Source organism: Paramisgurnus dabryanus, chromosome 1 (genome assembly GCF_030506205.2).
Source record: "Paramisgurnus dabryanus chromosome 1, PD_genome_1.1, whole genome shotgun sequence".
Taxonomy (NCBI): domain Eukaryota; kingdom Metazoa; phylum Chordata; class Actinopteri; order Cypriniformes; family Cobitidae; genus Paramisgurnus; species Paramisgurnus dabryanus.
This window is the reverse complement of record NC_133337.1, coordinates 58,622,633-58,647,788: the sequence shown is the minus strand read 5'-3', so window position 1 is coordinate 58,647,788 and position 25,156 is coordinate 58,622,633. Positions and strand designations below refer to the sequence as shown.

The window sequence follows — 25,156 nt, the reverse complement described above, 5'->3', positions numbered from 1 at the left end:
GATGGTTGGGAGTTTCCCGCAATACAGTTTGAAGGGAAACGCTGAAGGATGTCCTGAGAGAGCCTGTGGCTGCTCTGTATGTATGCGTGTACATTTATGCCAGCCAGTTTGGATGCGATTTTAACAAAAATGTAATAAATAAAGACATTTCTTTTGTTCTTGACAAAAAGAGTGGATGGTCAACTTGACAACTATAGCGATAAACCATCGTTTGGTTTACTTTAAAAGCGCTTTTCCCAGCTGACCAACGCTGAACACTGACAGCCAATCAAAAGCCATTCGTATTTAAAGTGCTCGCGCATTTACGGAAAACGCGCAAGCTTAAACGCACACAACGTAATGGTATATATCATGCAAATATATATCGTTATAGTTATATTATTAGTTATCGCTCTTCGTGTGAATATACACAAGTCGTAGTATGTAAGTATGATCACTCTGATGGTTGACTAATCTCTACAACGAAGTAACGGGCGTGACAGATGCTAAAAGATCCAGGACGCGCACTACTATCTGTTGTCACGTGACCTCCCCTCTGATCCTCGTTCACAGGGTGGAAGGCGGGGGATGGGTGGTGAAGGGGGGAGGAGGGACCACAGCACAGGCACAGAGATGTGCCCCCAGCTTATAGAAAGCGAGCGTACGAGTGACAGGACCGCGCAAAGGAACAAGCATTTACAGTTTAATTCCGACGCTCAGAAGCAAAATCGAAGATCGTGCTCCTTTTGGGTTGACACTAAATCCGTGACAGTGAGCTGGAGGAGAAGTAAAGGGGAAAAGTGAGGAGATCGTTGACTCCACTTTCACTCCGAGAGCGAGGAGTGTCAAGCGAGAAGATGAGGCACGAGAAATCACGGCAAGAGCGCGCTTGATGTTCAGTGCCATGTCAAGAAGTGGGAGTCTGCGGGGCGCGCACTGAAGACATGGCTCAGGTGAGGGGCTGAATGAGGGTGGTTCGCGCGTATAACTATTATTCACTGACAGAGATTCACACATGCTGGGGGATATAAACAAATATCGCAGCAGGTACATGCGAGGAGTGTGTAACATCAATATTCATGGTACTCTGTCATGCCGGCAAAGCAAACCCAGCAGGTGCTCAGCAACAGTGTGAGTGCTTGGTAAGGGAGTAAATAGGGGTTCATTTCTGCTTTATTTAGGAGGTGGTTGATCACGGTTGTAAATAATGTTAGAAACACACTTGTCACGGTTAGTTTCTATACCAGATATGTCTATATATTGATTTTATGCAAATGTATGTGATATCAGTTCAGCCCTGTGGCTCATGAATCGTACATTGCTGTATGTGTTAGTTTTGCTGTTAAATACAATGTTACACTCCATTTCCTAGCAGTCCCTTTTCCTGTGACCTTGTTGCTTTGGTGGACAGCATCATGGAATTGATGAATGATCGCACCAGCATTGTTACTAACAAGAACCTAACTTTCCAAATAAAGTCTTGTTCTGTAGACGGCAGGAAACCTGGTCTCCAGTGCCCTAAATGTTTTGTGAAAATAACTGGAGTGATTATTAGAACAGAAGGTCAAGGATGCTTAGGGAAACTTGGCTCATAGAGCGTGTTCCTGTTTTTGGAGATGTGGTGAGAAGTGTGTCTATTCTGTGGGTTCAACTTGCTATTTTTCTTGGTCTTCAGATCAGTTTTACAGTTCAGTTTGTGGTTGAATTTAGGGTGAGAAAATGCTGGACTATTGTGAAAAGGTGGCTTCTTGCATGATTTGTGTTTAAAATCATTTACCCCAAACATAAATTTATGTCATGATTTTATTTCCCCTTGGAGCATAAATTACATTATAATACTGATCTGGTTTAAAGTGCATTAATTGCATTGTTATGGTTATTTTTGAGAGCTTGACAACCACAATCCCTGTTTACTTCATTGTTTGGTAAAGAGTAGCTTAGACGTTATTTGGGAAATATATTATGAGTGTCCATTTAAGTGAAAGGGAGGGGACTATTTTGGTGACTCTTTGATGTTTGATTGACACAACTGAACCGATGTCAGGTTAGCTCAGAGGGTGGACATTCCAAAATAAGCTGCTTGTGCACACATAACACACAGGCTGGAGCTAGATAGCAAAAATTTTACAGATTATATGCAGTTGCGATGATAATATTATTATAAATAAATGATAGATTTTTTTGTTATGTAAATGTATTGACCTGGTGGCTTCAATTATATTAACCTCCTAAGACATGGTGTGTCCACATACGTGGAAATCATGTTTTTTTGTAATTTGCACCATAATACTCAATTCTGTGTAACTTGAACCTGTTGTACACAAACGCGGACAATTACACACTGCAAAAAATTACTTTCTTACTTATTATTTTTGTCATGTTTTCAGTAGAATATCTAAAAATTCTTAAATTAAGATGCTTTTTCTTGATGAGCAAAAAGACGAAGTTTATAATCAAAAAATATACCATTCAAGTAAATTTAAACTTAAAACAAGCAAAAATATCTGCCAATGGGGTGAGAAAAAAAATCTAAAAAGAACTTTTTTTTTCTTAAACACTTAATTTAAGCAAAAATGTCTCATCCCATTGGCAGACAATTTTGTTGTTTTAAGCACAAATTCACTTATTGTATATTTTTTGTCTAAAAACTAGACTTATTTTCTTAGGGCATTTTGCTTATCAAGAAAATACATCTTGATTTAAGACTTTTTAGATATTTCTACGGAAAACAAGACAAAAATATTAAGTAAGAAAGTCATTTTTTTGCAGTGCACTGCTTCATGTTCAAAGAAAAATATTTGGTTATCATATTTATTGGTTTTTATCCTAACCCCAAATCTGAAAAGAAAAGGTAAACCAAAGCTCGGGTCTTAGAAGGTTAAGCCACGCTGTAAAAAAAAATTCGTAGAAATTACAATGTTATTGCAGCTGGGTTGCCGGTAACTTACCGTAGATTTAAATTTATGTTATTTACTGGCAAGAGTTTGTTCAAAGTTAAATAAATTTTAAATATTAACAAGTCTTTATACAATATAATACACTATACAACTATACAATAACAGCCTCATGCAAAGCATTCTGGGAACCAGAAATCATCATCAACCTTTTTCTGTTTTTTGCTTCAGATTTTGTTTCCCAGAATGTTTTGCTTGATGCTGTTTTTTCAGTTTTACTCTGTAAAGACAAAGACTTGTAAATGTTTAATGTTCATTTAACTTTGAACAAAATGTTGCCAGTAAATAACATAAATTTAAATCTACGGTAAGTTACCGGCAACCCAGATACAGTATATACAGAATTTTTTTACAGTGCAATATTAAAAATGCTTGAATTTTAAATAATATACGCCTGTATTTATCTGAAGTATGTGTCTTGATATATCGATCTATAATCGGTATTGGCCGATAAAAGCATTTTTTCCCATTATTGTACATCGGCCGATTGTTTAAAAACATCCGATGTTCAAGGCAGATCCTGGCATTCAAAAGGGATGGGAAAACCCATCAGAATTCATTCTGAGATTTCACGACATAAAGTAAAATAGGGAGTACAACGCAAAAAATCAGTATCGGTTCTAAGTAATTGAAAATATGCACAGAAATTTTGAATTGGTACATCCTCAATATTAAAAAGCCATGATGCTTAACATTCATCTGAACATTATTATTTTTTTATCTTTACAGAAGCATCATGGCTTTTTAATTTAAAATTCAAATGTATGCCTTTTAAAATTGTCCGAAATTGTGGAGTTATTGACGAAAGATAAAATACCTTATTGGAATTGTGCATTTTTTATTTATTTTAGACATTTAGTTTAATGCTGGTTATGATGTGTACAGAAATGGTCCAACAGCTGTGGATCATTTCACATATTCAGAATGACATCTTAACCAGAATATAGACCAAGTTAATCAGGAAATGATGTGCATATAAATGTGGTCAATGATGGGATATAGATGTGGATGAGAGAGAATTGAGGAAATGGGAAATGGCAACGAGGGAACAGAAGAAACCGGAGCTGAGAGCAGCTGAGGAAAAAAGAGAAAGACAGGAGTCGAGGATATTTCAGAAGCTATTTTCTTCAACCGAGACATCCTGATTATGCGAGTGGGGAATGTGTGTATGTGTAACTCGGTAACTGTAGTTTTACTTCGGTCCTCGTTGCCCTCAGGGTCCAGCTCAGATCCTCGCTGTAGCAATTAGACCTTTCTCTGTTCCTCCCGTCTGTCACTGTGTTTTTCTTTCATTCGTGCCCTCTCATCTACCTCTCTATCTGTGTCTCATAATAAGTTTTGGCTTCAGTAAAGTGGTACCTCTGAAGTCTATGTCCATTTGTCTCCCAGTCTCTCTGTCTATCAGATGTGATGCAGTACTCAGGCAATACATTTCCTTTTTTATCACCAGTGTTTCTCTTATATCCAGTTACAGTCTGATTGTGGGTTTGTGTGCTCAGTGCAGTACATTAATGGATCAGGACACTAAATTCTCTCTTATTAGACCTCCGTGCACTCACTTTACAGATCCCATATCTATTTCTTGTTGTATAACTTTATTATAAGAGGTTGAAAGACTTGTAGAAACAAGGGTTTCTGTTTGATTAGCAAAAAGCATATCTGTCTTGGTCTAAAGGATCCTGTGTATGTTTAGAAATGCTTTAGCCAGAGTCTTTTTCTCTTTGTGCCAATACTTTGACTTTGCTTGTTTGTTCTTTGTTATTTAGTTTATGTCTTGGACACAGTCATCTCAGTTTTCTAACTTATAATGAGGTTCTTTTAAAAGTTGTTCCTTGTGCTCCAGATCTGAACTAGTTATTATGTGGTAACATAGCTAAGTTTCTCTTTTTTTAAAACACACACAAACACAGCCTCCCTATATCTGACTGACAGTCTCATAAACAACAAGCAGCACTTGGAGTCGGTTTAATTATGTACTCATGTACAAGACTTTCTCAGTCTCGTTCTCATACAAGCATGTGTATAAGATACTGATGTAACCCACAGGAAGGACATATAATACATATGATCTTTTTTATATCTATATTGATTATGCTTTAGATCGATGTTTTAGAAGACTAAATACTGACTTGCTTAACTCGTTCCTCACCATTGACGACTTAACTCGTCAATTAAAGGTGGAGTGCATAGTATCTGAAAAACACACTTTGGAAAAGAGAGTGGGGCTGACTCGGGGTTGCATATGTGTGGGGCGTGTCTATCAACAGAAGGTCCAGATTCTATTGGGGTAGGGGCGTGTTTGTTTAGGTGATTTCAAATGTCAACACTGGATTTCAGAGATCATGGACCCTGCCTTTGAGAGAGAAAACGCTTCCCTGCCAATGACGAGTATTTCCGGCAATCTGTATACCCCTACTTCTGCAACTTATAAATCCCGAAAGTATCCCTTGGGCAAACAGCTGTATGTCCATGTATGTTTTGAGGATTGCTCTGATTCTGATCTCTTTTAAAAATACTTCACAACAATTTAATTATCTCAGCTTTTTGCTAAAAATTTGGTGTTTTTGAAATAACCTACCCTTATTTGTGTGGTGATAAAATAGAACTATTCAAAAAAGGTTGAAACATTTTTTCCTTTGATATATTGTATGTTTATATATTTAAAGAAGAACATTTTCTGGAAGGCATTAAACTTTTCTTGGTGGCGCTGGCTGGCAACTTAAAAAAAAACCGCTGAGGAAAGAGTTAAAGTTCCCCTGTAGTCGATAATTTTTTCACTTAAAAATACACTTAGAGCAAAAGTGTAAAGGTTTTTCCTGTCACAGTAATTTCTTTATGCCTTAAATAGCTTGTAACTCTACACACTTTCATCATTTAGTATATGCCAATCTATGAATATGTCAAGAGTCCTCACCTCTACTCAATCGCACCAGCTCGAACCACAGATATAAATGTACATAGAAGCTACATTGTTACATAATGTTTAGTGCATGATAGAGCATTCACACTACACGTTTGAGCAGCGCATGCTCACATCACATATTTAGAGATGAAGCAGGAGTGCTGCAATCGTTTCAGAGTCTGTGGCATCCTTATAGATGGTTTTATGGGACACACGTGCGTTGTTGTGGTTACGTGTTTGGATGGAACTTAACTTCCGGTCTGTTTGTTTAATGGTCTGACTAGTGGCTAAACTGAACTCTGGAACAAAAACCTGGTCGAAAATAAGAGATTTTAGTTTCCTAAAGATAAAGGGATACGGCGATCATCATGGATCACCGCTATGTGAAGGAAAGATTGTCAGCCGATCTGTCGTTAACATTGTACACATTATAAAGTACACTTTTTACACGGAAACATTAGCTCAGTGTAGTTTTTGATACTAAGGTAATCTACTTTTTATTTTTTTGCTTATTATCAGAAATAAACTACTCTGAAAGGACTCTCACTTTGAAAGTTTGCCAGAAGTTTACAGAACTGTCTATACACCATAACTATATGGCTCTAACTACTGATGTCAAAAAAGAAGAAAAGGGCCGCACTTTGCATATAAAAGGTATTTATATATACGTTTTATATGCAAAGTGCTGTCCTTTTCTTCTTTTTGAAATAACTTATATGTCAAGCACTCTTATAATATATAGTAGGGCTGTGAATCTTTGGGTACACAACGAATCGATTCGATTCACGATTCAAAGGTTTCCGATTCGATTCAAAAAACGATTTTTGCTAATCAGAACGATTCGATTCGATTAACAATAAAATTTGATTTGATTCGAATATTAACGATTCTGTTCTATAAATTTTAGTATACATCTGCATCTGAGCAAATAAAATAAATATTTGGGAAATTCATGACCATTTAATAGATTTTCAAAAACTAGATTCAGGACTTCAGTTTAATAGCTTATATAATCACGATTCATTCGATTTTTAAATATAAAATCGAAACAAACGATTCACGATTCAAAAATCCAGGTTTCAAGATCGATGCATATGCATCGGTAGAATTTATAATCGATGCATCGAGAAAACGAATGAATCGTTACACCCCTAATATATAGTATATGAGAAATTGAGTGAAGGCTGCTCCTACGACACAATTATCTAACTACTGAAGCTCAACTGTTCTGATGGATTGGTTACCAGATCGATCAACTTTGCCAGCGCAGCTTGAGTAGAAACGTAACAGATTGGTACTAAAACATTAAACCATGTCTGCATTTGTATTGCGTAGAAACGACAAACAAGTGCTATTGTGCACAGGCACAAAATCCGCTTTTGAATCTTGGTTTGAATAGTCTGTCGTAATTTCTGTAAATATGGAAACATACACTAACAGGCTGTGAGTCAGAAGCGGTTGGAATTATGATAAAGTGCATTGAGTCCATGTCAACCGGCACAGGAAGTAAACTGTTGCCTACAATCCTTGCGTTCATTGTAGACCAAGAAAAGAGATTTCAGTTGGAGACGATAACTCGCGTCATCGGAGACTTTGGGATTTGTACCTTTGCATATTGTAAACATGTACTAACACACACTAAAGTTACACACCAAAAGAAATAGGTGTATATGCTCTTTAAATTAAGTTTATTTAACTAAGTTCGGGAGGAGCATGGTCATGTGATGATCCAACCAATCAGTGCAAAGAGGTGCCTATAAATAGCAGTCCCTCACCTCTGTCCCGTGACAGATTTTTTGCAGCATCCCTCCTCCACCCCATCACCTCACTCTCATCTAGATTCATTTATCACAGTTAGAGAGGGGAGTACTCTGGGTTCGGGCTGAAATTTCGAGCTCCTCCGACAGAAACAGAACCCCAAATATCTCATCGATTACATGATAATGCGGACTTGTGAAAGCATATTAAAAAACCATATAGACACAACAAGTCTTCTGCTGACATTTTTCTCCTTGAGAATTGAGTTTAGTAATCTTAAATGTGTTTGCGCTGGAGTTTTAGATGAGATCTCATCTTTAAAACATAACCAATAACTCCCTAAAAGTCTCCTTATCTATGAAGAGCAAACTCTAAACAATAAAATATTAATCTCTAAGCAGTTTTTTCCAAAACTGATTTACTGATTTACTTTATTGTAAACCAGCACCAGATTTGATACTGTGTATCTTAGCAGTACTGCGGAAATGTGCCAGAGGGAGGGTTTGAGAAACAAAACACTTAATTGTGTCCTATTTAAAACTTAAATTGAGTCATGAATGAATTGCATAGAAACGTCATGCTTGAATAAACATTGGCCATTTTTGTGGCACAGAGAATACAGCAGGGTTTATTTAACAGGAAATAACGCTTGGTTTGTTTGTAATCTCACTTCAAATTCAAATTTGTTAAAAACAATGATAAGACTAAAGTGACATTTTTGAAAATAAGGCATTTCAGTTATTAACTAATAAAAAAATGTATTGCCATAAAAGCGAAATTACTCAACCTAAACACATGAGCCTGATAAAAATGTTAAAAAAAAGATGCACTTTATGTATAAGCACTGTAAGTACTTTTTACAGTCCTTTAGTTTGATAGTTTTACCTTTTGTTTATAATTTATTATTATTATTATTTAATTTCATTATTTAACATAATATATCATTTGTAAATAAACGTTATATATTATTATTTTCAGTCCAGCAGAATCCTGTAGGCATCTGTGCATAACAGAGGAAATTTTATATGGCTTCATAATCATGTGTGGCCTCGCCTCTTGACTCTAAAATAGACATTCCATCCATGGTGTTATATATAGAAAATCAATATATAGATGTCTATTCTGCCCTGTCGTTTGTAAATATGCTAATAGCCTAATGAAAGTGGCATCACGGAAGGCATGTGGGTTATCTCCAGGCAAAACGAAGCTGCATTTAATGATGCCAGGCTGATGTGAAGGGGGTGTTTTAATATGACATCATCCCTGTGCTGCCCCTTGAGCAGTTTATGTGAAGTGATGGCGCTCCATCTGTGTGATGTCACCTGAGGCATGATGTGCCACGTGTTTGTGCCATATTTACTTGTGCTTCTTTTTATGTATGTTCATTTTTTATGTCTAATATGAATATTGAGAATGTAAACAACACATATTTGTGGCCTATAGCAGCGTGTGTGGAATTCACAATGGCCGTTCATTAAGGTTTATCCGGGTTATAAATAGTGCCGTGTAAGCCAGAGCTGAGCAGTGTAGGACATATGGGGGCTGTCAGATAGTGAGGAGGGCACGACTTCATATTTTTCTTTGAGAATTATAACTTGGAGGGACCTTCAGGCTTTCCTTTTCCTCAAAAACAAGAATATAGCAAACATTTGAACCTGTATGTGTGTGTGTGTGTGTGTGTGTGTGTGTGTGTGTGTGTGTGTGTGTGTGTGTGTGGAGTAGGGTAGGATGTGTCAGTGGGTATGTTGTGCAAAATGTGCATGGTATTTGCCACATGAGCACATATTTAATATTTTGTGTATAGTTGTCTACCGTTAAGAGATTTACGTGAAAAAAGTGATTCACTTTTTTATGCTTAACGTATTTATATTCAAAGCAAAATGATCTCCTCTAAACAAATAAAACGTGGCATGGCTTATCCCATTCTCTGTGTGTGTTGAGTAAAGAAAAGCAACCCAGAAACCATTTTTGGAGGTTTGCACAGTGAAATAAATAGGCAGAGTTTTAATCTCATACTCCAGGAAGTAAACATGGTCGGCCACGCTAACAATATTGTGTGTTTATTTTTATCCTTTGCCGGACACAGTGGAGTAGGAGGTCACAGTTGGGTGTGTGCATGTATGTACGATGAGCGGTATGCATAGTGGGGCAATATGGTATGGTGGAAAGGTGGGTGTAACAGCAGGGGGACATGGGCAGCCAGTGAGTGGTGCTGGAGGCTTAGGGATGCAGGATTAAATCTGTTGTGTAACAACTGTGGTCTGCAGGGATGCACTAAAAGAATAAACAGTCACCCAAATGCACTTTCGATCTTCTGTCTGATTTTCTATATACACAAAATCTTGCATAATGCAAAGCTTAACCATTAATATAAATGTAAAGTATTTCTCTTTAAAGCATGCATTACTCTTAATACTGGCTTATCTATCTTTGGATGGTGTGTCTGTTGGTGAAACTGACTAGGTCTATAGAAATTTATAGTTCAAAATGTACTCTTGTTCGCAAATATTTGCGCTTGGTGTGTGAATAGGCCTGTAAAGTCTTTAAAGAAAAATAAAATTGTTATTAATGTCGAACAGTATCTGCAGAATGTGGTGTGGTCACGGGTGAGCAGCAGCAGCTGGTGAGATGCGAGATGAAACAACATTAACCTAATAATATGGTCCTGAAATCGATACTCCATAAAGGCAGGAGCTGTCAGGAATCTAGTTCAAGATAATTGTTGTATTGCTATATTACAAATAATCCTGGAACTTTTAAGGAAAAATAGTCTTGGCAAATGTTTCCTTAGTTTTAATGTCTGCAGCAGTTGTGTGATTGTGATCAAAGCTATCCCAGTTAAGTGGAAGTACCTTTAGTGGTCTGTCAAACGTCCGCTGATCAGACCGCAAGGCCCTGAAGCCACACCCCATTCTCTCTAAAAGAGGAAACGAGAATTTATGTAGGTGTTATCTGCAACGTTTCACCTGCTTTAACATGCAAAAATACATGCATGATTGATGCCTTCATATTTTAAATTAGCTTGTAAATGTATTTTAAGTGGAACTCATAAAAAAGCTACTATTATGATATGTAGTAAAATACATAGATGCTATAGTATTTTTGAACCTTACTATGCTAGTAATTATACTATAATACACAAGTTTACTGTGGGCATAAATGCATTACCAACATTGAAATCATAATATATTTACTTCATATATATATTGGTTACATACCTATGCTTTATGTTTATTTTAGGGCCCCATTTGCTTTGGTTGTAACAGTGTAAGGTTTGCCGGAAGGATTAGTGGATTATATATTTAGGGATCTCTAGCACGATCTGGTGACAGATGTACACACCATTTATATCCTGTCTGCACCACAACGGGGCAGATGTTTGTCCTGAGCCATTACACATTTTTTATGATAGCTTGAACGTGACAACTGCATTTAGTTAGCTTTGAAAAATTGTTTGATTCAGCAAAGTCATAGCTTGCTTTTCACATAACTTAAGCAAAAAGATTATGTTTTTAAGGAAGCAATATTTCTATTAAAAGTTTCTGAATTGTAAGTCATTTTCTATTGCATTGTGAAAAGGTGTTTTTCATCATAGATGCATTTGTATCCAGGACTGAGTTTATAATCTTTTAATGTGGGCATTAAATATGTATACCAGTGTGCATATTGAATAGTAAATATGAGAATGTTGTGCATAATTACTAATGTAATTGAACTTTTCCTGATTACTCTTTAGTTTTGCTGTGGTGATAAGCTGCTTGCAGTATTCTACTACAGATGCTAGAAAGTATGAACATTTTTAATGTGTAGCTCTTTGGGTTTGACAGATTGTAAAGGAAGGAAGTTGCAGTGACCTCTGCTGGTAAAATAAGTTATTGCTAAAAATGATTCAAACAATGTTGCATCATTAATACCTCATTAAGGTCTAACATTATGGCTTATTCGTGGCTGTATTTTTTTTTTTTCAAAGAATAAGACCAAAGATCATACATACTTTTGGCATGGCAAATCACTCATGTGGAGTTATTGGTTGTAGCCTTTTTTCATGTAAAATGATGTATAAACATAGATATTAATCAAATGCATAAATCATTTAGATTTCTTCACACAATCCCTCTTTTCCTCTTTAAATTTCAGATGCTTTATCTTTGATCAGTTCTAAGACAAATGTAATTACATAATGCTTTAGACTATATGTGGTCTTTGAGTTTTTTTTTTTTTGAGTTTCACAACTTAGCATGTAGTCTATTTAAATAAGGCAAACACTGCTATGTTTCCCCCTCCTTTTGTGTCCTCTATGCTGTCCTGCAGTGTTTGTTATGTAATAAATTTAAACGTGAATGAGTAAAACTGTGTGTGCGTGTGTGTGTGTGTGTGTGTGTGTGTGTGTGTGTGTGTGTGTGTGTGTGTGTGTGTGTGTGTGTGTGTGTGTGTGTGTGTGTGCGCGCACGTGCGTGCGTGTGTGTATGTGTGTGTGTGCCTGCAGTGCCTTAGAGAATAGTCACTTAATATAAACATCAAAACAAGGTCTCGCTTCATTGAACAATGGTTGCATACACAGCCAGGCATGCAGAGTCATTTACAACTTCAGTATAGAAAGGCCAAACACAGTTCATTTGTTTCAGTCAGTCTTTGATTTTAGTTACATTGTCCAACAATTACAATTAACCTCCTAAGACCCGAGCTTTGGTTTGTCTTTTTTTTTTCAGATTTCTACCAGCTATTTTGGGGTTAGGAAGAACCAATAAATATAATAACTAAATATTTTTTTTGAACATGAAGCAGTGTAATTGGCCATGTTTGTGTACAAGTTTCCAGTTACACAGAATTAAGTATTGTCGTGCAAACTGTGATGTAAAAATCCAGGTCTTAGGAGGTTAAAACTTATTAAAAAAAAAGTTGCATGTAAATATTGTAATGAAAATATGTTTAAGTATAATAAAATAGTGAATGAAGCTAGGAGTACTATAAATAATGCTATTAATGTTGTTTGATCTGATAAAATGCTTTCCAGAAAAAGTTGAACAAGGTGGTGGTTTCTATGGTTACACTATCTGTTGTATACATAGTGCGATTCATTGAGATGCTGTCCATTAATGTAAAAGAAATGTGAGTGAATCAGACGGTCAACATATAATTTATAACAGCCTCTGTTCATCTCTACACAGTAAAGTGACTGCTAAATGCTTTTGTAGTAAAGCCTACAAAAATTACTTTATGGTATTTAGTCTAAAACACACGGTTTTGATGTTTGAATGTACAGTTTAAGAACGAAATTTTGTCTCAGCATTTTTGTTTCATTACTCCATCCATCCCACAGAACCTCTATAGTTGTGTTCCAGTTCATATGGCGTTGCGCAGTCCGATTGTCTCATGACATTAAAGTACCGCGAGAACAATTCGAGACATGTTATGTCAAATAGCTCTCGCTGCACTCTGACGTCATATACTGTTCGGTCTGCGCAGCGCCACGTGATGTCGCTTCGGCTTTACATTTTACTGTTGTGAAACGGATGCGTGTTCGTTTGAGTCCCGCGCTTGATTTGGGAACATTTATGCCCCGCCCATGCATAACACTGGTTGATCATTGGGCGAGAAGAGTTGTGTGTTAGAAACTTGGGAAGACCACGCGCATTGCTAGCAGAGGGCGGGATGTTTGTGGTGAGAGAGTCAATCTCGACGCAGCATTCAGTTACGAATAACTGCTATGGAGAAAGAGATTAAGTTTCACTTATAAAAAACAAACATAAGGATGCATGAAGTCTTGTCATTTATAGTTTAAATTTATGCTTTTTTTATGTTTGTGTTTGGAGAAATCAATGTGTTAACGTGTTTTTATAGAGGTTTTATTGATTGAAAGAATACTAGAGCCCAATGAATGGAGTTGCTTTTTGCCTTGTTGGAATACCCACAAATGCACAAACTGAAGTAAGTTTTATTTCCAAATATTTTTTGTGTATGTTTGACAAATTTTTGTACAGACATTGTGATGAACGTTGTTTGAATGTTAAAGTTCCTATACTCACACATGTAAAAGACAGGCTGTCAAAATGCATGTAGATGTCTTTGAGCCTTTTGGGATCTTGCACATACAGGCTTCATTCTTATGGATGTATAAAATCACAGTTACTTGCAAATTACAATTGGCAGTAAGGTGCTAAGTTGAGATGTAGGCTTAACGGTTAATTTCTTAACTGAAATGTGTTTTATCAGAAGTGAGATGAAAGAAGAATACGCATATGCATGTTTCAAAAGTTTAGTCACTTCATTAAAATGTTTCTCAAGATCTTAAAAATCTTTTGATCTGAAGCGTTAATGTTTGAAAGAATGTTTGTGTTTTTGTGCCATTAATATGTTTGTTGTCGACAATATTTTTATAAAATTGTATTTAAAAAAAGACCAAATAACGAAGAAAAAGCAGCTGATTAAGCCAATGACTCCTTCAATACTAAAAAGCATTTAAGGGTTTATATGCAAAGACTACATTTTAAATTAAAGGCATAATTAACTACTTTGACAATATTAAAATATAACATGGTACACATTTACACATAGAGTGTATTATTCCGAAATGTGGAAAAAGTCTGAATATGTAAGTGACCATCAACTTTTGAATGGTACTGTATGTGACTGACCGGAGTACATTCCATATGTCGGCCCACATGGACACAGAGGGGACATTGTGACTGTCACTCAAGACCCCACACAGAAGGCGGAGGGTCGTATGTCAGTATCCATTGTTCCACAGTGTACAGACTGTTGAAGCTCACGCTGGTACAGTCCAGCTCCTGATCATACCCATACCTTACGACTCATTGTAACATTGGACTTCCCCCACCCTTACAGGCTTTAACCCACTCTCTTTGGGTGCTTAGCATAATATGTGGGAGATATGTGGTTGATGAGCTATTTGATTTTAGCTTGTGGCCTTGCATTTGATCACACGGGGAAAATCGTGAAATTCTGATATCAGGAGGAATTTGTTGATTGTTTGGATATTCACCAGTTAAGTACAGAACAGTGTAATTTGTTTTCTGTATTGTTGAATATTTCTCATTGTCTCTTTATAATAACCCACTGTCTTACTGAACCCTTGAGATGGGAATTTTCATGCGTGTAGGAGGAGTGCTTGTATTTGAATGCAGAATTTTCTCAATGCTGGGAAAGCGGTATTGTAAGCATGTCAGTTTTTATTTAGCAGTTTGTTTTTCAGATTTAAAAGTTAGAAATAAAAAGTTAACCTCCAATTCACTTCTAATTCAGAAAATACTTCTCTTCCTGTCACAAGTAATGACTGTGAGGCTACACAGCAAAATCACCAGTGTTAAATTTTCAGGGATGGTGTTAAATACACAGTGTTGATGCTGTTTTAACACTATCTGGTAATAAAATAACACTGCCATTGTTAGGCCAGTGTTATATCCACAACAGTGTCAGTGTAAAACAAGGGTGTTATCAGATTTCACTCTGAGCGGTGTAAATCAAGCCACGCCTCCACTAAACATATCCTGTCAGGGATTTTACCGCCATTTTCTTTCACAGGAGGACTGAAGAGATCAGGTAACGTTAAATCAGTCTCATAATATTCACATGGTTTAGCTAAATTAAACTGTTATTTCTCTGTCTGACTCTACGCAGCCATATGCCAAAAAACCTAAATAAGATATTTTTCCCATTTTATTTCCCCTTTGTTCGTTATTTGGTTCAGTTTAATCGGAGCTACCTTGTGTTACTTTGTTCCCTTGTTAGTTTAGTATAAAGTTAAACTGCTAGCTAAAAGTTTAAAACCAAGAAGGATAATTTTAACAGGAGATATGAACGAAAGAATTGAACCATGATAAAACGCGACATGCACTACAAATTGAAGGTATGAAATTAAGTTGAATGAAAGCTCGTTTATTCACCATATGATGCTCGTTATAAGGTAATCATATAGGCTAGATACCGTGAGTTAACGAGGTCGTTTACATGCACGTGAGTGCACGGATATCGGTTAATTATTCAAAATACTGAAAAACACGGAGAAAACCGCAACCGCATTGTCATATGTTTTTCTAAGATGTATGCAAACAGGGGATATATCGCCAAACCAACAATTAATTTGACCAAAACCTCACAATATATCATCATTTGTATGCACATATTGCTGGATTGGATGCATTGTGTGTTGTAAGCTTTTCGTGGCGCTAGATGTCAGACAGATGCAAATGGCAAATACATACGGAAGTGTAAAACGTGTATGGCGAACATTTGTTTTTTTCTGTCATTATAGATGCTAGTTTGGTGAAAGTTCACACTGAGTGCTTCAAATCATTCAGAAGAGATGCTGTTTTTAGGGCAGTTTATTAAAGAAGACCTGACATGGATGACTTCCAATGAGAAACGACTGCTAATACTTATATAAATTCATTACAGAAGGTAAGTTTATATATTTATACATATAAATCATTTTATTTGACATAACTGAACAGTTAACCAATCTTTTTAGTATATGTAGTTTTGTACATATTATTATTATTATTATTAATCTGGAAAGAAACTCACATGACCTGCTGCCAACTTTAATAAAATATATTATCTTCTCATACATCGTTTTGCTATTGATGTCATATTAAATAGCAATCAAATTGATTACTATTTTGAAAATGTATAAATGAAGATTCATATTGTCTTGAGTGCTGTTTTTAATATAAAAAGAATGTTGAGTTTTCAGAGTCTTTATTGTCATTTTTTGTGATAGGACCCTACCAGACTATATTTGAATACGGCATACCCATGAATTCTGGAACTGTTATTCCTTAACCCAGTTTGGAGGATAAGAGCTTACCAACTAGTTATGTGAGTACACACAGTACATTTGTACTGTACACTGTCTCTAACATGATTTATTATACTGAGATGATTTTGATTAAAATAACTGTTAAAACTGCACCCTTTTTGGTATTTTCTTGACTCTTTTTGTCTTTGAAAATCTGCAGAAATATGCTGAGGTGATGTATTGCAAAATAGCCAACATACAACAATATGGATGACCCTCTGTCTGGTCAACAGGAGTTTAAATATGGTAAGTGTACATGGGTTTGCTACTTTTACGGTTTTAAAGTTTAACTGTATACTCATGGTGTTTAAATTCTGTTTTGCTAGGACGGGACAGTGATGTGGCAGCTCTTCCCTGGCTCATTCACCTCTTGCCTTTCATTTGTGAAAGGAAGAAAGAAGAAAGGGCGTCAATGTGCAACTGAAGCTACTGATTGTGCTATGTAAGTTTTTTTTAGTATTTTGTTCTAGTTATTTATTCAGCAGTTAGTTTGCTTGCATTGTTCACCCCATGTAAATGCATACAAGTTCATAAATACACATCAAATACATTCATCAAATACACTCTTTTAAAACACTTAGGTGATGAGAATCAATCCATGCTTTGAGGTGGATGGATCAGCACAGCCCTGCCTGCACTGCGTTGGGAACAGAAGTTGCATCCAGAATTTTTGCATCATTCTGGACCAAAAAGCCAGTAAAACAACTACAGAACTAAATACCAGGTTGGAACGTATTTAAGAAAAATGAAACGTCTTTTGAATTGAAATGTCTGTTTTGTTATGGATAAATCTTTAGTATTGTGAAGGATAAGCATTTCTGCCTGCCAGTAAGGTAATTGCAGTGTATTTTAATGTTCAAGTTTTGAGTAGGGTGGCTAATTTTTTTTTAAACTCTCATTTGATTTATTAAAGACCTTATAATAAGTGGTTTTCATGTCACTGCGCTGTGGTATAAGATAACTTTCATTATTCCATACTGTATTCTGTTTCTAATTGTAGCTGAGCTATTTAAATAAGCAGTATCAAATGCAAAGTGTTGTGTGTATCAATGTAAATATTAAATGTGATGTACTTTAATAAAAAGAGGTTTTGCAATATTTCTTGTCATTTGTCTTTTATATAAACAACCCATTAGCAACAAAAGTGGCTATTAATCAGTATTTTAACACTTAACATTGTTGAATTCACATTACACCGGTGTTGACTTTAAATTAGGAGTGTTAATTTTTAACACTGTATTTCTGTGCCAACACCAGTGTAGTGTGGAAACAACAATGAATAGTGTTGAACAAAGTGTAAAATTTAACAATATTGAGTGTTAAATTAACATATAATGAGTGTTGTTAAATTAACACTACACTTTTGACTAAATTAACACAGTGTAGTGTGGACACATATACACACTTTTCCAGTGTTAAATTTGACACCCTGGGTGTTATTTTAACACCAGTGATTTTGCTGTGTAGAACTGCCAACTTCCAACAATCCAGTTAGTTACGATGGATAAAATTCTGGATGTTTCTGCATTTCTGATGTTAATCTGGAGTACCTATAGAGTAGTATTACATCCTTTAGAGTCTTTAGTTTAATCAGATTTATAAAAGAAAGATTAGCTCTACTGAATCTTTCCGATAACGTACGAAAAAATGAAGAAGGAGGAGTTACTACCGCGGGAGGAGCGAGTACGAGTCATGGAACACTATACAACACTGTTTTAACTGATGATTCACTACATGTTCGTGTCATTTATATAACATGCACGCGCCTATTTCCAACATAAGACAGAAGTCTTACTTACCGCATGCAACTTATGACCCGGTTGGAAAAATCCAGCGCATCAAACACACAAGCAAAACTCCGCTGCTACCCCGGAGTTTTGAGTTTTGAAATTAAACAAAGGTGTGTCGTGTGATATGATTTTTGCCAGTTCTAGTGTCTACCGCTAATTGACAGGTGGGCGGGGTTTTCTGGGGGAGGTCCCCATATAAAGAAGTGATGCGTATAGAAAACCCCTGAAACGTCAGCTGGACCCGTAATCGAAAAAAACGTTCCGAAACTTGTACGAACCCTGGCGAAGTGCATTTGGCACAGAAATACTCTGAAATACCATTGAACCACCCCTTTAATAATAGCATCAGGTTCTGGTCTGCATATGAAGAGTCTGAAGAACTTAGAAAGTTTCCTGTTTCGAAGTGAAGAGGCTTTAATCTCCGAAGCACAAAGCTAGTTTATTTTAGCTTTAATTGCTTTGCTTTTTTACATAAACTTAATATTTCAACAAATATTGGATCATTGAATGCATATCTTAGGCCCAGTTTTCAATTCAAAGTTAATACAATATAATCTGTAATTTAGAGATATAAACACCAGACTCTCCTCAGCACCCTGGTCATGCATTAAAACAGTATTTAATCTAATTTGGTGCTTAATTGATGAGAAATGAATTTAGCTTCAATTAAAAAAGGATGAAAACCAGAAAGGTTTCCGTTCATAATCCTCCATTTTCCTTTACCCTCGAGGCCATGAGTTACTAGTTATCTCTGTATACATTACAGACTATCCTCAATAATTAACTTGGCCCCTGCCCCAGCTTTCTGACTTTGTGTGTGAGAGAGAGTGAATGCTCTCCCTGTGCATCAGAAGCCAAGGATCGTTCTTCAGGCTTGGAGAAAGTCAGGCATGGTCCAATTAAGCTAATCCTGTAAGCTTCCGAAGAGATGGAAATGGGTGCCATTCTCCCTGGTGGGCCTTCCAGATCAACTCTGCTGTAGGGATCCGGACAGGCTGTTAATTTGCTGTGAGACAGCAGCATTGACCTTCCCTGATTGACAAGTAAATCCAAGCAAGGTCTTTTTCTACTTGAGGTATCTTCTTGTTGTTGTTATCCATTATGTTCACACCTTAAACAACCTTTCAGTTTGGCTTCTTAGTGCATTACCATGATAACACTTTACAGGCGTGCCTTACCTTTGACCTTTTAGTACAAAGAAAGTTTTAAGGTGGCACCGGGGTCCAAATTGCGATGTGAAGCAACCAGGAGCCAACTAAGCTGGTTCTTGAGTGACACATCGCATAGATCCCATTTCATTTGATCCAAAATTTGGAAAAAGAATGAACGTGTGGGCTTCTGAATGAGCCTTGGTTATATCTCGGAGTGGGAGGTACAAGCCAGGCCTGATCTTGTCTTTGAAATGCAGCGTTGACAATAAACCACTGTTTATACTCCTCTGGAGTGGAGCGGGATCTGCTCCTGTGTGATGTGAGAAGATGGAGGCTTGGGTAGATGGAGAAGATGGAGGCTTGGGTAGGTTGAAGTTTAAAGGTCAGCTAGAGCTGCTCCACATCTCTCTCTCAGAGGTAAGATTGCATCAAGAGGCCTGGTGTGAAAACTGACAGGAGATCAGAGGAGACAAGCTGGAATCAAAGAGACATTAGAAGGAGCAGGAACAGAAGAGAGACATTCTCAGCTCAGCTGGGGACTAGGAAAAGAATGTCTAAGGTATGAAGAAACATAAGATGGAGAAATCGAGAAGAAAAATAGAAAGACCATCAAACGTGGTTTGATGTTTAATGATGGTGAACGGTGCACATTAGTGGGTGAGAAATTAAAGAGAGGTGGTGTAAAATAAAGGGACAGTATGAGGTGCAGTCAACAAAGTCCGGTTCTCTCCTAAGGAGGTTGCAAGTCAGAAGGGACCCAATCTGTATAGCCAGCCGCTGCTCTGTGAATTGAAGTATCATGCTACGGCATGCCCACAATCCTTTAATGCTGACCCCCACCTAAAAAAACAGGTTGGCTTTGCTGTGCTTGGTTTAGGGCTTGGCTTTAGAATAGCCAGCTGGGTGTTCAAATCATTTACATTTATGCATTTGGCAGATACTTTTTATTCAAAGCGACTTGCATTTATCGGTCCATGCATATTATGTATGGGACTCCAAATCATGACTGTAGCATTACTAGCGCCATGAATTACCATTTCAGCCACAGGAATACATTTTACTACCTGCATAAACACTACGGGTGGCTTCCCAGACAAGTCCCAGAATGAAATGCATGTTTGAGCTGCCTTAATTTAAAAACACCTTGCACTGACGTATTTCAATATGCACACCAGTATTGTTTTTTTGTAAGGTTTGATTTTAAAAACTACTTAAATGTCCTAATATAACTAAGACCTAGTCCTTTTTTAATCTAAACCCTGTCTGGGAATCTTTTTGCTGCAGATGTAGTGTAATCCTATATCATTTTACGTTTCTGGACTATGTTTTTTCTTAAAGAAGTTTAGTATTAGATTTTCCATTGCTAGAATTTGATTACCCATCATACGTATCAATTCTTTTAAAAGTATGTGGGTATCACATGATTGGTATGCTATTTTTCCACGCAAATTTCAAGGCACATGCTTTTCCTGCTCTGTGGAAAATTAGATCTGGCGTGTTCTTTGCTCAAGTGGAATGTGACTGGAATGGGAAGAAGCTTGATGGACAGTTGAGTGAAGAGTGGACTTATTCATTTTGACTGAAAATTTTGAAATCTGTTGTCATCGTTGTCCTCATACTCTATTGTGTGGGCTAAAGAGGACAAAGCATGTGGTTAATTGTTTCTCTAGTCAGCCACATGACACCAGTCTGTGGGTTTGGTAAGTCGAAGAAAGGAACAACACAAGATAGAGAGAAAGAAAGATTTATATCCAGAAGAACACTGTGATGTGTAGCAGATGCTGTTGTGTAAGAGATAACTGAGATGAACTTAAACGCCTGAAGCACTTACAATGAAAAAACAGAAAGGGAAATTTAAAGTGCATAGTCAAAATGCTGAAAATATTATGCAGAATTTGTCATTTTCCATACACTTTTAAAAATAAAGGTGCTTTTTCAGGAACCGTTTTTCACTAACAAAAAAAATGAAATCTATGAATTAGAACAGAATTCAGGTTATAATGGCTTCAGGCCTATTGTACAGAGTTGAATCCACTGTGGATTAAAAGTCCTATTCAAGGATTGAGCTAAAGTGATCACTGGTCCCAATTCAGAGATGGAGGTTACATCATAATTACAATTGCTCATGAAGTAGAAGAGGTCATGTAGCCAGCTCTCACTAGCTACGTGGCATCTGCTTCTTGGCTGTTGTAGGAACATCTGCAGTTATGTGGAAAACAAAAGTGAGGGGGCCAGATACATTTTATTTAGAAATATGAAACGTTATTTTTTAACAATTTCACAGTTGACTAAATAATATAGGTCAACCAAAGGATCTCTCCTCCTATTCAGATCTATGTGGTTATGCAAGTAAAAGTGTAACAGTAATGAATTCAAGCATTACTAAACAGCAGGTTCTGTTGTAGTATTGCTCTGTTATGATTACTAAAAAGTAAACTATTTTATGTTTGTATTTATAGTGCCATTTTTGTAATCAAGTTATGTGCACTATATGGTATAAAACTGCAGTACCCTGTGCTGTATCCCACAATGCACTGTGCTTGAATGACCTTTAATTTTCAAGGTGTCGAATAAACCGAAAGAAAAAAAATCAGATGCTTTGTTTTTGGTTGCAAAATCAGATGCTTTGTTTTGGTTTCATTTGTTTTGCGCTATAGTTAGACATCTATTACATTTGAACTGACAGCCCAAATTTTCACTTGGGCTGTGTTGGATGGCTATTAGAAGTGATTTAAATGTAAAATTGTTTGCATGGATGATTACTGTGGCATGATTCCCACATGGTGCCCTTTAACTTTAATTACATATTAATTTAAGTATGCCTTACAGTAGTTGAGTACTTTATGACTTTACGATACAAATTGTGTTTGTGAGCCTGTTGTGAGTGTTTAATCCCCAGCACTGATCAGTCCCACGTGTCTCATTGTTCCTCTGTGTCAGCGGCAGTATTGTCAGAGCGACTCTGTTTGTGAAGTCACTCCATGTCACCGTCTATCTATCCCACTTTCCATCCATCTTTTCCTCTTACTGAAATCACAGCATTTTGTTGTCCTTGATTATATTTTTTATATTGCTGTGTTGTGCTAAAGAGAAAATGACCTGGGCTTGCCTTACAAGGACACAAACCATGAATGAGCATTTTGTGATGTGATATTTTTTGGACAGCTTGTGAAAGCAGCTGTCTGATTTAGAGACACCCGTTTTCTTTTTGTTTTTGTTGTCTATTTGGTTAATCTTATAGAAATTAAGTAAACATTGAATTTACTTAATCATGCCATAAGTAATGCTTATTGTACAGTCAGCCAGTAAGAAAATAAACCCTGAAGGGAAGCTTTGGACCCTGATGTAAAGTGAGGTTGACTGAGTATTAGGGCGCACTCACACTATCCAAACCAAACCGCGCTCGGGCGCGTTTGACCCCCAAAGCCTGGTTTGTTTGACTAGTGTGATCGCTCTGTACCGCGCCCGGGCGCGGATCGGTTAATCGCGCCGCGGCCGGGTTGCAGAGGTGGGCCGGAGCGTGGTTCACTTGGGCTCAGGCGCCCAAGGCTGTGGTGTGAGCACAATCGCGCCTGAGCGCGATTCAAAAGGTGAAGACATCAGTTGCTCGACCACTCACCTTCATCTGCCTCCATAAAAACCTTTTGATGCGAGCTGCGTGGTTACGTGAATGTCCGAGCTGCACATGTGACAGATCAACTAAGCAATTTGATGACATGTGAGAGGGATGCAATCATGTGAGAGGGATGTCTGTAATCGCGCACCAAACGACTCCGAATAAAAAACACAGACTTATCATAATGGAGGGTTCCAGTGTTAAGAGAGAACTTACTTCCTGCTTTTTTCAAAACAATCGCATCTTAATGAAGAAAGTGCGCCCGGACTCGGATCGCTAAAAAGTACAGTGTGAGTGCGTGCACCTGGGGGAGTATGGAGGGGTGACAAACGCGCTGGGGCTTGGTTTGGTTTGGATAATGTGAGTGCGCCCTTAGTCTGCTTGTTACACTTAAAGGTGGGGTATGCAATATTTGAAAAACGCTTTGGAAAAGTGAATCGTGCCGAGTACCAAAACGCACTTGTTGTAGCCAATCAGCAGTAAGGGGTCTTGTAATGACGCAGAGGATAGAGCGCTCAGTTCATCAAACCTCTAACTGTGCATTCAGACCGCCACCGGCGAGAGCGTCAATAAAAGTTCTGGCTGCCCAGACAACGACCCTAAAGAAAAGTTGTAGTGGACGCTCTGATGCTCGAATGCATTCTCTGAACTCCTCTCAGGCGGAGGTTTCCGCCTTCCGATTGGTTGCCGGTGAACATTTCCGCCTTCCGATTGGTTGCCGCCGAACCGCGTCATATCTCATTACCATAAAGTTGAGCTGATTTCAACTCTCCTCGACGCTCACGCTGTACATGACGCGCCGCGCCGCTTCTCGCCGGAGCTCGCCGCCGGCTCTCATTGAAAATGAATGACTTCCGACCACTTTGACGCTCTCGCCGGTGGCGGTCTGAATGTACAGTAAGGGGTTTAGCAAATACTGGTAAAAATTCAATCCAGCAAGGACACTTACCTGCGCTACTGCAAGTCTTTGCACTGAAGCATGTGCATGCAATCTATGTCTCCTGCAGGCATTTGTCCACTTCAACATTTGGACCTCTTCCTCTTGTGCTTCCTCATGTGCTTCTGCATGAAATGAAGCGAAACCATTCACACGTTAAAACGTGCAGTACTATTAAAACACATTTAACCTGGATTACCATAGTAACACACACTGCTTTCCCTAATTTACGACATCGTTGCCTGGGTTGCGTATGTGTGGGGCGGGTCTATCAAAAGAAGGTCCAGATCCTATTAGGGTAGAGGCGTGTTTGTTTTGGTGATTTGGAATATCAACAATGGTTACCAGAAATCGTTACCCCACCCAGGGACGGATTGGCAATCTGTGCGTTCTGGAAAAGTCCAGAACGGCCGTTTAACGGAGGGCCGTTGCCCGGCCGACGGCAAAAAAAATAACGCAATATGAACAGCCAACAGCAGGGGCACTAATACGATCACTTATATGCTGCTACGTGTAAAAAAAAACAAACACGGAAGAAGAGTCGGCCTACTAGCCGTAATTGGTCCACGGATTCCTGGAATTGCAAGAGTCTATTGGCGCTTTTCCATTGCATAGTACCCCACGGTTTAGTTTAGTTTGGGTCGGGTCAGCTTACTTTTGGGAGCTTTTCCATTGGGTGCAGTACGTAGTACCCGATACTTTTTTTCGTACCACCTCGGTTGGGGTTCCAAGCGACCCGAGCTGATACCAAACGTGACGCGAAAACACTGTAGATCACTGATTGGTCTGAGAGAATCGTCACGTCATCGCTATAATGTAAATATTAGCTTTAGCTTACTGCTAGCTTGCGCTGTCTCAAGCAAACATGTTGTTATCTGTGTTCTGCTATAAGTTTCCAAACACCCTTTTAGCGATGAAAAACATCCGCAAGTTGAGAATCCGGGACACCATAACAGTTTTTTCCAGACTTGCAGTTTGTGGCGGCACATTCGCGACGTGCACGTCCGCATTATATATGCTTAAATGCAACTTGAATGAGGCTCAGCGGAGCGCCGTCGACTGACGCCACGGGTCGGTGTTTGAACAGAAACTGTCATGTGAGAAAGAGGTAGGGATAAACGCGATGTGCAAACATCTATTTGTGGTGGCCAATTTTAATTTTGTGGCAGACTGAGAAATAAATGAATGTATGGGAATGTACAACAACGCTCTCACGTGTATGATGTCACAGCAGTAGGCAGCGTAAATATA

The 25,156-nt window shown here is 37.8% G+C and overlaps 1 protein-coding gene and 1 long non-coding RNA gene across 5 annotated transcripts in view; both read left to right on the top strand.

The window, feature by feature from the left end:
• The first annotated feature begins 13,109 nt into the window (after positions 1–13,109).
• Positions 13,110–25,156, top strand: part of arhgap23b (Rho GTPase activating protein 23b) — a 43,341-nt gene continuing 31,294 nt past the window's right edge. For 2 of the 3 annotated variants that reach the window (XM_065242631.2, XM_065242630.2), the window contains exon 1: positions 13,213–13,521. In XM_065242631.2, the coding sequence (XP_065098703.1) occupies positions 13,468–13,521 (54 nt within the window). In that variant the 5' untranslated portion in view covers positions 13,213–13,467. Of the gene's footprint in view, positions 13,522–25,156 lie in introns of all 3 variants that reach the window. The other variant, XM_073815799.1, reaches the window with a different exon arrangement.
• On the top strand, positions 14,732–17,426 carry LOC135720631 (uncharacterized). 2 transcript variants are annotated; one of them, XR_010521322.2, is made up of 6 exons: positions 14,732–15,153; positions 15,866–16,011; positions 16,334–16,431; positions 16,572–16,657; positions 16,738–16,853; positions 16,993–17,422. It is a non-coding gene; the product is annotated as an uncharacterized lncRNA (long non-coding RNA). The 2 variants fall into 2 exon arrangements; XR_010521321.2 differs by lacking the exon at positions 14,732–15,153 and having other exon boundaries at positions 15,170–16,011; positions 16,993–17,426.